Here is a 16760-nt window from a genome sequence, read left to right on the forward strand (position 1 = left end):
GGTCTAATTTCTGAGTTTACCAAAAAGTTTGGGGTCAGTAAGATTTTTTGACAGAAATTAATATTTTAACTCAGCAAAGATGCATTAAATTGATCAAAAGTGGCAGTAAAGATATTTATAATGTTACAAAAAAAATTGTATTTCAAATTGTTCTATTTCAAATATATTTAATCTTTTTGAAAACAGATTCAAAAATACTGAAAAAAACGATAGCGTAATTAATGCATTAATGGTGCAATATGTAATATTTTCTGTCCGCTTGAGGCCTATTCAAAACAAAAGCGTAGCTTGATGACACCAAGTTTGAGTGTGGAATCTTGGGAGATGTGGTCTTCACCTCATAGCCGGTGGAAAATAATCAGGATAGGACTCAGGAAAAAATCATGTTCATGGATGCGATTATTAACGTTACTGTAATGTGAAGTACAGCTGAACAAGGCCGCTGGAGCGATTGCGCAACATGCCGCGAGCAGCGGAACTTTTATTATGCCACAGTCGCCGGCGCTGCTTCCGCTTTTCCGGTCATGAGTATGAGGTAACGCAGCTCTGTTTATCATATTAGATGCATTTAAGAATGTTGAAAATGATGTTGTAATGTTACTCTGTGCGTTCGCTCGGCGGCTGCTGCAAGACACTTGTTGCACACTGCAGTAAGATAGATTGATTTTAGAATATCATATTAATAAATACTGGATGGCTTGTTTTGATAAATGGCATGCAATTCATTTGAAAACAAATTGTATGATGGAGAAAATGCTGTATTACTGTTACTAAAAATAAAGCTGCATCTGATTATGCTATGATAGCTACTTCACAAGATAGTGTTTTTCTCTGAGGCATGGTAACGCATGATACTCGCAAAAAATTAAATTAAACAATAAGACTAAACGTGTTATAAAACAGTTTAGTATAAATATATCAAAACAGTTGTACTCTTGTCTATTAAAATGTGTAATATATCAAGGCGTCTTTGGTATGGTTTCTACAAAATAAAACCGGAAACCGAGGGTATGACGCAATGGACTATATGCACGGGTTACTTCCTGGTTGTAGTTAAGCCAGCTCGAGCACTTCCGGTGAACTGTTAGCTATTCATTCTGTAGTCGTTGTACATCGACAGAAAACCATCTATGGTTGACTTTTTAATGTTGTATTTATATTTTAATGTAGTTATCACATTTACCTAATTTGCCAATAAACCAGTTTTATTGATTGCAATAAAGACGAAGCTATTGGGACTGTTTAAAAATGCCTTGTCTGTAATTATGGTGCGTTCAAGTCCTCTTGGGAAGTTCGTATTTACGAGGTGGGAAGTCGTGTGTACGACGGTAGGTGCGTTCAAGTCACTTTCCTCGGAGTATAATGGCGGTGTGCCTTCTCTAAATGAATTACACAAAATAACACTTGTGTGCATTAGTTGTATGTTGCTTTTTTATGTTTTTTAATTCATTTATGAAGCCATTGTAAACTTTATTGTTACATATTACATTTTTATACTGTGATGCTATCATATTTTTAGCTGGGAATCAGCTTACTTCGTTGTAAATAGAAAAGCCTGACAATGTCACTGCTAAATACCTGCAGGTATTGTGGTATTTCGCCATGTTTCTGACTGACACGCCCCCAACTCGTACAGATCGGAGCTTAAAGAAAATTACGAGCTTCCCACTGGTATTTACGACATTATGGTGGCGTTCATGTCGGTTCTGCTCGTAAATACGATCTTTCCGACATGACTTGAAAGCACACGCACACACACACATTTTTTCCCAGCACTTCAAATGTTATTTTTAATGTGATGACCACAAACATTATTTGTTCATCCTTCTGAGATTGTCCCCATTGTAAAACCGAACGTTTAAAAATATAGGAAATTTAACATTAGATAGAAAACACTTATCTAAAAATAAAAAAGACAGTAATTAGCATTTTAACCTCCAGATGGCGGCAAAGTAACATTTATTTGCGCACATATCAGCCATTTCCTCTAAACGTTTTTCACTTCGTTTTTGACTAAATATTAAACATTAAAAAAATAACTAGGTTTAAAATACATTTTGTCAATGTGAAGTATGAAATACTCACAAAATCTTATGAAAAACAATAACTTTTATTGTGAATTACACAGAAAGCGAGCACCGTGCTCTCCCTTTGTGCAAGATCAATGATTTCAGCACACTTGTGAAAACACACATTTATTCAATTAATCTAACTAAAGTGCACAATAAATATTTAATTTTTGAAGCTTTTTTTCCACATAAAAGTGTGAAAACTAATGGTCGAATTGAATTTAGCCGAGGAGGAACATTGAGGTACGTCTTTATTTATTTATTTTTTTATGCTGTCTTACGTTTGAATAACTAAATTAATGCTATGCTTGACTATTTAAGTGACTATATTCTGATTGTAAACTAAGTATTACACTACTGATGCTCAACACACCAGCAAATTACATCTCACCGGAAGTTTTCGAGCTGGCTTATATTAATGCGGAAGTTCTAAAGAACGCTCCATGCATATAGTCCATTGACAGGCGACTCCTCACCGGAGCCTTGGTTAAAATTGCAATTTTCTCACGATTTACAAATAGTTGGAAACATTTGGGATATTGTAAGTACTCAAGTGAACAAAATATATAACACTGGCCTAGTGGTTTTTGGATATTTTACTGCAAAATTCTTACATATTTCACCTTTAAGTACCCTGGACTAACAATGAACAGTTATGTTTATTAATAAAAATACTATTGTTCATTCATGTTTGTTAATGATATGAACTAATGGGTAATTTATGCGACTTAAAATGTCAAAAATGTATTAGTATAATGCACAAATTAACATTAATCTAGTATAAAAAATGCTGTAAAGGTGTTGTGCATTGTTAATTCATGATACGTAATATGTTAATGTCAACTAATTACAAATACTGTAAAGTGTTACCAATGTCCCCTTTTTTAGTATTAAAAAATAGAAAGAGAACAGAGTATTAAAAAGTACAGTGTATTGGTCTAGTGGCAGCCCTTGGAATCTGTTCCTTGCCCAAAATCCGTGGTATTCAACATCCCGACATCGGTTACAACACCCCTTTCCGCCCTGTCAGTCGTGAGAAAATACACTTGTCATGGCAACTAGGCCGGTATGAGTCAGTCCCACCAGATCAGCTCATCATTGTTATCTTCCACGGTGGACAGAATGGCCGAGGACCATAACTGCACCGCCGCAAATTGGCCACATTGTAAATCTCAGCACTGGTTCATTGACATGGAAATGAGGAGTCAAGTGCCCGGCTTTGGCATGGCTCTGGGCTTCCTGCCATAGCCATGCCACCCACTGAGCGTGCCAGCCAGCTCCACCGAGAGAATGTAGCAATATGTCATCCTTAAAGGCCACCAGCCATAATCCGTTTGCTGAACTGCTTCAAATCCAGGTCAGATAAGTCTCTACAGAGGAAGAAAATCCTCCTGCTTTTTTGTTACAGGAGCCATTCAACTCAGTGTCATGAAAGTCAATGTCTTTCCTCACAAGGATATATACACAGACGGCTAGAGATGTTGCAGTTTTCAACAATTACATTCCATGAGCACAAATAAAATTTACATAAACAGGTGTTAATAACTCTACTAGAGATTTTGGCCACACAATATGCGTAAAGGTTTGTATAGAGCGCCTCCAAATGGTGAAGACGCAAAATGCAAGTTTTGTGCAATATTAAATATCAAATATTTCATTTCCATATGGATTGTACCAGGGAATCTCATCTATAGCTTTTTAAATATGTAAAAATAAATATTTTTGCAATTTTATACTGATATTAAATGTTCCTTGATTTTTTTCTGTCCATATCCACTGACAGCTAATTCTGGTATTTCTTGAGAAGGTGCAAAGAGGCAAGGTCAGCGCTCACGTGAGGGGTACCACATTCTTTCACGCGTTCATCTTAAATCATGCATGAACAAAGAATGAGTAACAGGAGGGGAGAGCAGAGCATGTGCAGCACAGAGGGGTGTTGGGGACAACAAATGAACCACGGGTCGTTCTCAGCTCACCTGCCTTAGAAAAACAATTTAACTTCTGCTAACTACTGTAAGCCATCACAACTAGATGTAATTGTCCTGTCTTGGTTTGGCGGGTTTTTTTCCTGTACTAAAAAAGTATTATTTTAAAAGTTTTAAGAAAATTTTAGCAATAAATTCATTTTTAAAAAATTAATTAAAAATGATGCATTAATTAAATAATAATAATCAATTATTAAATAATATTTAATATATTGTGAATATTGCTGGTTCTTTTTTTTTGTTCCTCTTTTGTAAGTTGTTCTGGATAAAATTGTTTGCTATAAATGTATATATAAATGTAATTTAATAATATTTCATTATATATTTATACATTATATAATCATTTACATTAAATGTATTCATAAAACAATAGTATATATAGAGAAAGATATTCTTTCATTGTAGACTTTTCATTGCAATTATTTTCAGAATAACACAAAATAGATTTTATTAACAACCTTTCAAGAAGGTGTGTGTTTGTGTGTGTGTGTGTGTGTGTGTGTGTGTGTGTGTGTGTGTGTGTGTGTGTGTGTGTACAAATTTATCAAAAACTTATGATTATGCAAAGGAATGGCTACTTATTCTAACAACAAGCAATAGCAAAAGATGAATCTATATACTGAACAGTTGACTTTGAGTTTATGTAGTGATAAGAACAGAGTAGAGGGTGTGATAGCCTCAACTTTACACTTTGTCCTGGTTATCTCTGGTATGTATGGTATGGGACATTTTTACATGAGCTCTTAACCGAGCATGCTAGGGAATATGCCATTGTGTTTTCATATATGTCCATGTGACACCTCTTTAAAGAACAATAAACTTGGGATGGGGAGGTCACATGTCACCAACAGTCAGGTCAGGCATGAGTTTAAGAGAAAGATGCAAATCATCCATGACTGGTTCCAACTAAATGAAGCTGTAAGTAATGGAAAGTTAAGTTCACTGCTACTGTAAATAGATGTTTGCTGCTCTGACAGGCGACAGGAAAGACATCAGGCTTGGCATTCCATGAACAAGAGAATATGACCGATGCTCAGGAAAGCTTAGCTTTATGACATGAATGGTCTATCAGCATGACAATATGTGGTGGTTGAGCTGGTGGTTCATTCAGAGCTCTAGTAATAACCAGTCAGTCCTTTCCAAGCATTCTCTATAGTCAAGCATTCTCTATATCATTTTGTATAGAAAAAATAGAAAAACAGCAGCTATGGGAGTGACGCTAAAAATGACATCTTTCTCTCTTCTCTCCCTCTTTTCAATCGCTTTCTAGTTTTTCCCTCTTTTTGAAAGTTGTGAGAACACTATTGTGGCGTTTTTCTTTTGCTATTTGAGCAAATGGAAACACAAAAAAATATATTTAATGTATTCTCTCATTCACCGCTATAGAATTTTACCCAACTATGATGACTTCCGCTTCTGAGAAACCCGGAAATGTGAAAAGAGTCTATTGGATTTTCATTACTTTTCCTTTATTTATCCAGTAACTGGAAAATGGGTTTTAAAATAATTTAGATTTAGACCAATTACAAGTCTTTCAGACTGATTTGTGAACCTGTTTAACTGACTTAATGGAAATAATTGTCTTAAAAGATTAGTTCACCCAAAGATGAAAATTATGTCATTAATGACTCACTCTCATGTCGTTCCAAACCCGTAAGACCTCCGTTCATCTTCGGAACACAGTTTAAGATATTTTAGATTTAGTCCGAGAGCTTTCTGTCCCTCCATTGAAAATGTATGTACGGTAGACTGTCCATGTCCAGAAAGGTAATAAAAACATCATCAAAGTAGTCCATGTGACATCAGTGGGTTAGTTAGAAGTTTTTGAAGCATCGAAAATACATTTTGTTCCAAAAATAACAAAAACTATGACTTTATTCAGCATTGTCTTCTCTTCCGGGTCTGTTGTCAATCCGTGTTCACGACTCTGCAGTGACGCTGCTGACGTAAGACGCTACTGACGTGTTATCCGGTGCGCCCGAGCTTCGTTTACAGTCTGAGGGAGACTTGAGGAAGACTTGCATTTTTTTGCTCAGCCATATTTATTTGAACTCGAATACACAGGTGAAGAACTAAGAGCGATGGAAGAAGTTCCTACACAGCAGCAACCGCTGTCACAAGCAGCGTCACTGCAGAGTCGTGAACGCGGATTGACAACAGACTCAGAAGAGAAAACAATGCTGAATAAAGTCGTAGTTTTTGTTATTTTTGGACCAACATGTTTTTTCGATGCTTCAAAAACTTCTAACTAACCCACTGATGTCAAATGGACTATTTTGATGATGTTTTTATTACCTTTCTGGACATGGACAGTATACCGTACATACATTTTCAATGGAGGGACAGAAGAGCTCGGACTAAATCTAAAATATCTTAATTTGTGTTCCGAAGATAAACGGAGGTCTTACGGGATTGGAACGACATGAGGGTGAGTCATTAATGACATAATTTTCATTTTTGGGTGAACTAACCCTTTAAAAGAACAATCCTCTCACAAGTGAGACATCAACTGTGGCTTGTGAGTAAGCAAGACCAAAATCTTGCCAATAAATATTTTAGATCAAATCAAAATTAGGAAAATCTATATTTACTACACAAATCCATTACTTGTCCGTGACTTTTAAGATTTTATGACTTTTATTTCTAGGTTTTCCATGATCATATGCATGAGAAACCTGGATAGCACCTAAAGCTGAAACGATCAACAAAACAATTTTAATGTACTTGCACAAGTTAAAATTAATAACATTCATTCCAGAAGTTTATCATTTAATGTTATAGTTTGAGAACAAACCTGAACATTTGAGGAATATTAATACAGTGCTCACAGACACTGAAAATCAAACCAGATATCCTTAAAGACATCACTAAGCTTTAACAAATCTCAAAAAGCCTATTAAACAACTAACCATCAATGCATCCTCACCTCTGTACTACTACTCTCCTCCTCTGCCTCATAACTGCTGGTGCTGGTCGGTGGGAGGTTGGTGCTGGAACTTTCTTTTGTATTTGCTTGTCCACAGGTTCCTTTTCTCCTTTGGTTCTCCAATCCACCCCTATTTCGTCTGGAGCCAGGGAGAAACTCTTTGCACTCTGGGAACACCTCATCGCCATGGCTGTCATCTTCAGAAGAGGTCTCACAACCTTCTGAACTCTCATTGGTTTGGGCATTCTGGATAACACCCAAAAAGCTGTCATAATCTGCAAAGGTAATGGAGCTGGGCTTGTGTTTGATGATTCGGGGTAGATCGGTACCCTTAGGGACTGGCAAAGGAGCAGAATATGGGTGCTCAAGGTGGGACGGTCCCAATGGAGAGGATGCAAAAGAGTAAGCGGGGTCTGAAATGGATCTTACTGTCAAACTAGAGAAAGGATAAGAAGCAGACAAGGTATTTGAGGAATCTACATCAAGGCTGTTGGTCACTGAACTATCTGAAGAAGTCAAAAACCCTGTATCACTGTCCAGTTGGAGGTCGGATTCATGAAAAATGCCATTCATCACATGTTTTGGGTTTGATATTGGAGCAGAAGTGCTTTTATGTTTGATGCATTTCTTTGTCTTTTCTTCTGTGAGAAGATTTGTGATTTGAAGACAAGGTCCATCCTTGCTGACTAGCACTGGTACAATTTGATTGATCTTCTCTAATGAATATTTGTTCTTCAGCTCAAGTGGTGTTTGGTCAACAGATAATAGTGAATTGGAACTATCTTTTAATGTCAGGTTTCCATCCACGGCTGAGTCTGCCATTGAAAGCTCTACTGAGAAAGTCATTTTGGGGGCCTTTTGCAATGCTGATGACCGCTGTCCTTCTAAAGTCATCATGGGTCGATTGTCCATGTTTCAATCTAAAGTTTAGAGCTAGCCATAAGGAATACTCCAAAGTGCCTTTGTATAATACCAGAAACTGCCATGTTCCACCATTTGGACTGAACTGGTTCCTCTGTCCAAATTAGCACTTTGTGCCTATCATCCTGAAAAGAAAGAACAGAAATTGTAATAAGTTTTCTTTAAATGTCAAGATATAGGTACATTTAGTTACTAAGCATACTTTAAAGATTAGTTCACTTTAAAATGAAAATTACCCCAAGCTTTACTCACCTTAAGCCATCCTATAGATGTATATGACTTTCTTCTTTCTGATGAACACAATTGGAGATATATTAATAAATATCCCGATGCATCTGAGCTTTATAATGGCAGTGAATGGGAAGCAATGAGTATGAAGCTAAAGAAAGTGCATCAATCCATTATAAACGTACTCCACATGGCTCTGGAGGTAATAAAGGCCTTCTGAAGTGATGAGTTTGAGTAAAAAAATATCCATATTTAGCAAGTTATGAAGTAAAATATCTAGCTTCTGCTAGATCGCCTTGCGTATGATACATTAGGATGTTTATTAATATTTCTCCACTTATGTTCATCAAAAAGAAGAAAGTCGTATACACCTAGGATGGCTTGAGGGTGAGTAAAGCTTGGGGTAATTTTCATGTGAAAGTCAACTAATCCTTTAAGTGTGATTATTTCATTTATCAGACTTAAAAAAATATCAAAGCTGTCATGTTTCAATAACTTTTCTGATGGTGTAGTTCTCATTTTTTATTGGTAAAAAAATTATTAAGCTCCTTGCCTGGCCAAGCTGGTTAGACGGACTGTTTTGCAGGTTTTAAGGGTGGTTTTAGGCATTTTTAGACCAGCTTGGCAGTTTTAGACCAGTTAGACCATCATAAACCAGAAATGCATCTTAGATGGGTTCAAGTTGCATATTCTTTTCAGCATGGGAAATTTAGGAAAATACATTTCAACATTGCTTCTTATCAGACACTATGGAAAAGCAGAAGTATTATACCAACCAAGACAAAAAAAAAAAAAAAAAAATGCATTTGATATAAATGTCGGAATTATTTTTTTTATATGCTCTGTGGTAATTGTCAGTATACCAAATATATACAGTGTTTAACCCAGAATATTGTTTTAAATTAGATGAGGATATGTTGGAAAATTGCTTCATATGGGATTTTATGGAAATGCACACATATTTCACAGACAATTATTCAAACCATTATAGAAGGAGCTGAAAATATGCAGTACAATGAGGAGAAATAATAGAGAATAAAATGTGTAGAAAGAGTAAGAAAAACAAAGAATGATGGAGAAAGACTGAATCCCAAAGAGACACTCAAGAGAATCTCACAGATGCAGAGAAGGGATAACGGAATCCCAGAGAGGCAAAGAGGGAATAACAGGGAATCTTGCACAAGTAGAGGAGGGAATAACAGGGGATCTGAGGGGTTGAACATCTGGCACAGGCTGAGAGCGTTCAAGTCTGGATCTGTTAAAGGCACGACGATGGTGACATCAGTGCTATGAGGAATCTGGCTTTTCGCTCTCCAGTGGCTGATTTACAATGTACCCGTCCATTCATCAGACGACCTAAATGTCCCAGACCAGGCTGTGGTTAGCAACCCTGCTAACCCCCTCATTACCCCCCAACCACACTGCACAAAAACACACATTAAACCACAGGAAGTGTCTGATTGGTGGAGAAAGAAAGAACATTCCATTCTGACACCTTAGCTTAAGAACATCATCTAGACAGATGAACTGAGAAAGATCAAGATTATTCTTGGCAGGACGTTCCTATCAAGTGACTGATAGCGTGAAATCATACCACTCAATTGTGCTATATTAAGATGTGATAGGTTTGTTTTGTCGGATTTATCAATTTATTATGCAAATTGCAGCTGACAGGCCAGGGCTGCATTTCCCAAAAGCATCAAAAGCCTAAGTAGATCGTAAAACCCTTTGGTGCAATTGGTTTACGATCAACTTAGGCTCTCAATGCTTTTTGGAAAAGCGTCTGTTGTGTTCATTCCAGAAGTGAATGATAGGGTGCAGAAAGAAATGGGTAAACTGTTAAGCTTAACCATTTTTAATCATCTTTTGAGCACTTAAGTTGTAATCTAATGTGATTTTTTTTAAAAAAGTACAAATATCCCATGTAGTCTCATGTGTGTGTGCAATTTTTAAAACAGACTAATATTTTACACACTTTTAACCAATAAATGGTGACATTTTATAGATAGATAAAGCACCCAACTACTCAAATATTTAAATAAGAGTCATTCATTCTTTATTGAGAATTGTCCAAAAATGTTGTTGTTGCTGTTGTTTTTATCAATAATAACTAGATTACTGATGAATTAATTGTTAGTTTTAATGCTGTTATATTTATGCAAAGTTAACTGCATAAATAAATAGGCACAAAAATGTAATCTCAGTTAAGAATAAATTGCTCTTATTTAAATATTTGAGTAGTTGTGTGGTTTTTCTAGCTATAAGTTTTATATATACTTAAGTATTGTATATAGTATTATGTATTATATAATAATACATTACCGGTATATATACATATAAGCCATTAAAAGTCATAAAAAGACAATATTGGTCTATCTCCCAGTTTTGAAGTTTCTTTTAGTGGTCAACTCAGAGAAGAGATAAAAACAAAGCATGGATACATTTAACTTTCATGAACTTTTTTCCAGTGGTCATCAACAGATGGAAACACTGAATATTCCTGTGTACTTCCAAGCATGCATAGAAAATCAGAGCTCTCTGTGCTGTGGTGTTAAATGTGAGAAAGGGGCCAGCTGGCAGCCCTGACTGTGGCCTTCACTCATTTAACACTTTGCCTTGTGCTTTGCTCTCATTCTGTCTCTATCATGTCACACACTCACGAAAACATGGTCCAATTTAATCAAGAGAAAGGAAAACGCACACCTGCTGCCCTTAACAAAACATTTAACCTTTAAAAGCTGATAAGAACTATGACCAAACACCGGACAAGGTCAGTGACTCACAGCCACCTACAGCTCTGACTTTGACATGTGCCTGTGATACACATGCAACCATGTTCATATGAAATCACACATGGTAAATAACAGAGGTTATGAAATGTGAAGCATCTGTCAAATATCTCAATGCACAAGAACTTGCACAAGCATAGATGATATTAAAGAGATATTTCAGCCAAAAATTAAAATTATCCCATGATTTACTCACCCTCAAGCCATCCTGGGTGTATATGATCTAAATCGGTTTGCACATTCTGCGTATGGTCGTCCGTCGGAAGCTAGTTATTATAAAGTTTTAAATATGAATATTTTTCTTACAAAAACGCATTCAGAAGGCATTTATTAACCCACTGGAGTTGTATGGATTCGTTTTTTTATGGATGAATGCATTATTTTTTTACTTCAAAACAGGCCCCCCATTCACTATACCATTATAAACCTTGAAGGACTGATTGGTATATCGCTGATTGTGTTCGTCTGAAAGAAAATAGTCATATACACCTAGGATGGCTTGAGGGTGAGTAAATCATGGGATGATTTTCATTTTTGGGTCAACTATCCCTTTAAATACTACACTATTACTATATTTTTCTATACTATATCCTGCAATGCGCTGTACTCCACTAACAACTACATTAAACAGTGTTTTAATGTAATAATTAGCCATATTAGACCATTTAAAAATGATCTAGTGAGTGACTAAATGGTGACAATTTTTGTGAGCAGTCACAGAACCTAAAACATACACTTTTTCTTGTAAGTACATGTAAATTGCAGCCTAAAATCTTAAAATAAATCTGCCTAAAAACTACTAAAACATAACGTAGACAATACTGACTTCAGTATCATTTTTAACACTGTAATTAGTTACTCAGTATCAAAGCATTCATATTTAGATGTTGCAATTATGACTAAAGTTACAACATCTGTAACTAGCCCAAAAACTTTGTCTTTCATGAGAAACAGTGTTGCAAGCGTAACCATGATTAGATCTAGTCCTCTCACCTCCTTTCCTTTAGCCCGTTTTTCTCTAAAGCCACAGTAAAAGGAGGCCTCCTCATTCCCAGCTGTATAAAAGACTTGATCCAAACAGCCAAAGAGGATTCTGCACTGTGAATGTCACTCAAGCGTTCTACAAGTTTCTCGTTGAGCGCAAAGTGTTGCAATACATGAAAAGGGGCGAGCAGTGTTTTCTTTTTACTTTACACACTGTGAGTGACTGTTAACGCTGCCATTCCCATTCATTTTACAGAGATCTTTATTAATTCATTACACAGTGTACATTTCACCAGGACTGTAATGGTCCAGTAAAAACGTACACAGAGTTATTGACACATGTAAGTTGAAGTGATCCTGCGGCTTTTACCATATGTTCCTGGCTTTTGATTTGCATTATTCAGAGCCATTTTAGTTTAGATATCTTAGTGAGATTAAGATTTTAAATGTTCAAATTTGTATGGATATATAAGGGAGAGTTAATACAGTATATAATGTCCTGTAACTCATCACCATTACTTTTAATCACTATTTACCACAGTGTAAATATGTGTCCCATTTCCTTCTCTGAGTAAAAATAAATACATATATAATTGTAAAGTTTAAAGTATACAGTATAAAGTTTTGATAATGAGAAATAAAGTTGCAATTAATAGAGGCACAATTGAGAAATATATATCAAATTGCAAGACATAAATAGATATAAAGATGCAATTGTGAGATATAAAGTCACAATAGCCACAACTGTGCAATATAACAGCAAGATATAAATCCACATTGGGAGATATAAAGTGGCAATCATAAGAAAGAAAGTTAAGGTTTCTGTTATGTAGTCTTTCCATGATTGTTCAAGCTTCATGCATAAATAATTATACAATAACTAACAATAGTTTTAGATGCAGTAATGCAGAATGTCACATCACAGAACATGTGAACTACACATCTAAAGTTGTGAAAATCATTTCAAACAATGTTTTCCAATGATCCCTGATATTTCACTTTCACATCTAGATGCAGATTCAACTTTAAATGTATTAATTTGGCAGACACATCCATTCAAAGTGACTTCAAGGTTTGCACTTCATCAGTATTCTCTGTCATGAACTTTAGCCATCATCCACCTGCACTGAAGAGTCTCCAGCAGGTCAGCATTGAAGCTGACTTCTGCATATTAAAACAGAATGAAGGCCATCTCACCTTAGAGTCCTTCAGAATGTGCTGGGAAGTCCAACAGGCGTCAAAGTCATGATGAGGAGTGTGAAAACTGTCTAAGGTCCCACTAAAAAAACAAGAAATGTGCATGCAGACGCGCTCAGCCTTCAAAAGTGTCTCTCTTTGCGCTTTTCCTTGGATATTCAAGGCAACTCCTCCGCAGAGGGAGAGGTGCTGTCATCACAAATTCCCCAGAATCCCCACAGGCAACGGGAAGCCTCAGCATGCAGTGACTAAGACATTCAGAGTAAGAGTGGAAGGGGAGGAAGAATGTATAGTTGTTAGAATGATGGTTTGGAGGAGGAGTCACGGCTTAAGGGAAAGGGTGAAAGAGAGAGAGGAAGAGAGGAGATACTGTTGTGTAAACAAGGCGCTGCACAAAGTATATTTGGATGTAAATGGCCTGCACTGGCTTTAATTGTGAAGGAGAACAGATCCATGTCTCAGTGTATGGCTCTGACCCCCCAGTTCAACAGGGCTGGATGCATTCCAGGTTAGGCCACCATTATCCACAGAAAGCCATATGGATGCTTTATAAAAACAAAAGGAATGGATGGACAAGGAAATAAAAGGATATTTTACTTCACCATGGCTTTTTTTTCCATCAGGAGAGCTGTCTGGATCACCCAGGAAGTTCTGTGGCTGTGTCGATATCCTAAGGCATATGTCAATGGCTTATCAGATAGTGTTTTTGTATGAAGGTACTTCAGTTCAGTTTCCAGGGAACCATAACATCACATCTAATGATCTGGAACAAAATTCAAGAGATAACCAAGCAAATGTTTAATGGATACATTATCGCATCTCTTGGTAGAAAAGGAATCTCAAGGTTAAAAAATATGTTTACAAAAAACAATTTATAAAAACAACATATATATATATATATATATATATATATATATATATATATATATATATATATATATATATATATATATATATATATATATGTGTGTGTGTGTGTGTGTGTGTACTGTTACACACCCCTAATATATATATATATATATATATATATATATATATATATATATATATATATATATATATATATATAAAAAAAACAGTACACATGTTCGTACCAAACCATTTTGGGACAGGGCTTTTGGTACGATGCACGTGTGTACTGAAGCATTACATTGCAACATTGTAGTCTAACACCATTAACCACCAATAATCACAATAAGCTCTGCATTTTGTTACTTTAGATAAGAAACAAAGTGTCATCCTTCAAATTATGTCCACGAAATCACGAAATTTAAGCAGAAAATGCCGTTCTGACGTGCTTTGATGTGGCGTGACAGATCACTGTGGAGGCGCCTCAGTTCAACCGGCAGTGCGGAGCGTGAGTGAATGTGATCATATCTTCCTCTTTAATACTAGTTACAGAATAAACATCTGAACAACATCTGAAGGTATGTTGAAAGATACAGTACAACTTACTGTACAACTTACTGAAACGGTCATATCTCATGTAATCTCTCAATCATTGTTTCAACGGCGGAAAGACATCAATGAAACAGCTTGTAAACAATATGTCATATAGCATTTAACTCAGAAAAGCCATTCAGTGTCCACAGCTAGTTAGTTTACTAGAGAAATTAACTCTTTCACTTAATATATGCACTGTATTAGGCTATATATTCTTTATATTTTACTTATAAGTGATGTCTTGATTATTTAATGTATGATTAAATAAATCTGTCGTGAAAATGACAGCCACTGTGTAGAAATGATTATTATACTTCAACTAAGAATTTGAGGTAAAACATAATTTTATAATTAGATTTAGAAATTAATACAAAAACTGCCTTGTGTGCAGCTTACAGGTTTACATACAATTTGTTATTTGAGTGTTGATTATTATATCTAAAAAAAAAAATAGCAATTGAATTTAAGCTAATAGTTTGGGTTTAGTTGTTATCCTTTAATATTATAGTAGCACAATGTTCAAGTACATAGTTTATAGCATTAGCAGAGATCTTTTTTTTTTTTTTTGTACTTAAGAAACATTTAGTTATAATTTAATTTAATATATATAAAGACAAAAACACAATTTGTTCAGTAAACTACTTTTTAGTCACAAAAGCAAAATTTATGTTTAGTTTTCTCCCCACCTGCTGTACCGAACCCGTATATATATATATATATATATATATATATATATATATATATATATATATATATATATATATATATATATATATATATATTAATAATTATATACTGTATATATACAGTATACTGTACATATATAACATTGGAATCAATAATGCTCTGATTCTACATTTAGTTTAAAAGGTCTAAAAAAACTATTTATAACACAGCAGCCACTTCTGACTATAATCAAATGCTTTCTTGTTACTAGGTACTCATTTCACATTAGTTCAAAAATAGAAGATGTTTCTGTTGTAACTTTAAGTTTAAAACAACATGAAACTTGCAACTCTCTGACTAATCAATTATAATAATTGTCACTTGTATGACCTCCAAGTACCATATTGTTAAATATTGTTAATATTAGTTCACTTTAAAATAAAATTATTTACTCACCCCTCACCCTCAAGCCATCCTAGGTGTATATGACTTTCTTCTTTCTGATGAACACAATTGGAGATATATTAATAAATATCCTGACGCATCCAAGCTTTATAATGGCAGTGAGCGATACCGACAAGTATGAAGCTGAAGAAAGTGCATTCATCCACATCCAAATATCTAGCTTCTGCCAGACTGCCTTCCGTATTCAAGTTACGAAAAAAAACTAAACTAGCTTTGCGTCAATTAAGCTTTTTCTGTAAGTTGAATAGGGAAGGCATAGGACGTAGCGTAAGATTTTTGAACTGCGAGAGGCATTGCGCTTTCTTCCTAAGTTGATTACAGAAGGCGGTCTGGCGGAAGCTAGATTTTTTACTTCATAACATGTTAAATATGGATATTTTTTTACACAAATGCATCGCTTCAGAAGGCCTTTATTAACCCCCTGGAGTCGTGCAAAGTACACGTTTATGATAGATGGATGTGGAGCTGAAGCTCAGATGCGTCAGGATATTTATCAGTATTTATCACATACACCTAGGATGGCTTGAGGGTTTGTAAAACTTGGGGTAATTTTCATTTCTTCAAAGAGAAGATGTGAAAGAGAGAGTCCACTGCTTAGCAAAGACTTTCCTCAAAAAAAAAAAAAAAAAGCATGACACAATTCAACATATCTTACATGTTTATAGCACAACAGAAACAAACAGACTTCCCAGCCAAAGTTTAATACTTAGGGGATTGTTTAAGCTAAAAATAGAAAGAATGAGCCAGAACATAGCTCTTTAGCCAGAGCATAATTTGACTCAAAATATCCACTATTTTAGCGCATTTACATCGAATCAAAGTGTTTTATTTTTTAAACCCCATTTGATATTATTAGGTATGGTAATAACTCTCATAATTCATTATCAACAAAATGAAATGAAATAAAGAAACACTGAATCGCAGCCAAAGCTGGTTCAGCATTGGCAAGGATGCTGCCAAAATTTACTCTGAGACTCCATAATCTTCAAAGGAACTCGAGCAAGAAAAAAGCAAGACCTGAAAAAAGAGAGGGCTTATGTCACCACCAGTCTGTCCTACATGAGGATCACTACAAGGGCAGCAGATG

At 35.4% G+C, this 16760-nt stretch overlaps 1 protein-coding gene across 3 annotated transcripts in view; it reads right to left on the reverse strand.

Annotated features, from left to right (window-relative positions):
- The window catches only part of stard13b (StAR related lipid transfer domain containing 13b), a 100901-nt gene extending 87573 nt beyond the window's left edge, over nt 1-13328 (reverse strand). The window contains exons 1-2 of one of the 3 annotated variants that reach the window (XM_067364664.1): nt 13100-13328; nt 6981-8026 (exon numbers count right to left, since the gene is read on the reverse strand). In XM_067364664.1, coding sequence (XP_067220765.1) covers nt 6981-7892 — 912 coding nt within the window. In that variant the 5' untranslated portion in view covers nt 7893-8026; nt 13100-13328. Of the gene's footprint in view, nt 1-6980; nt 8027-11911; nt 12008-13099 lie in introns of those variants that run through there. The other 2 variants (XM_067364665.1, XM_067364666.1) reach the window with 2 other exon arrangements.
- Nucleotides 13329-16760: the final 3432 nt, after the last annotated feature.

The sequence above is a fragment of the Chanodichthys erythropterus genome, chromosome 17 (assembly GCF_024489055.1).
Source record: "Chanodichthys erythropterus isolate Z2021 chromosome 17, ASM2448905v1, whole genome shotgun sequence".
NCBI lineage: Eukaryota > Metazoa > Chordata > Actinopteri > Cypriniformes > Xenocyprididae > Chanodichthys > Chanodichthys erythropterus.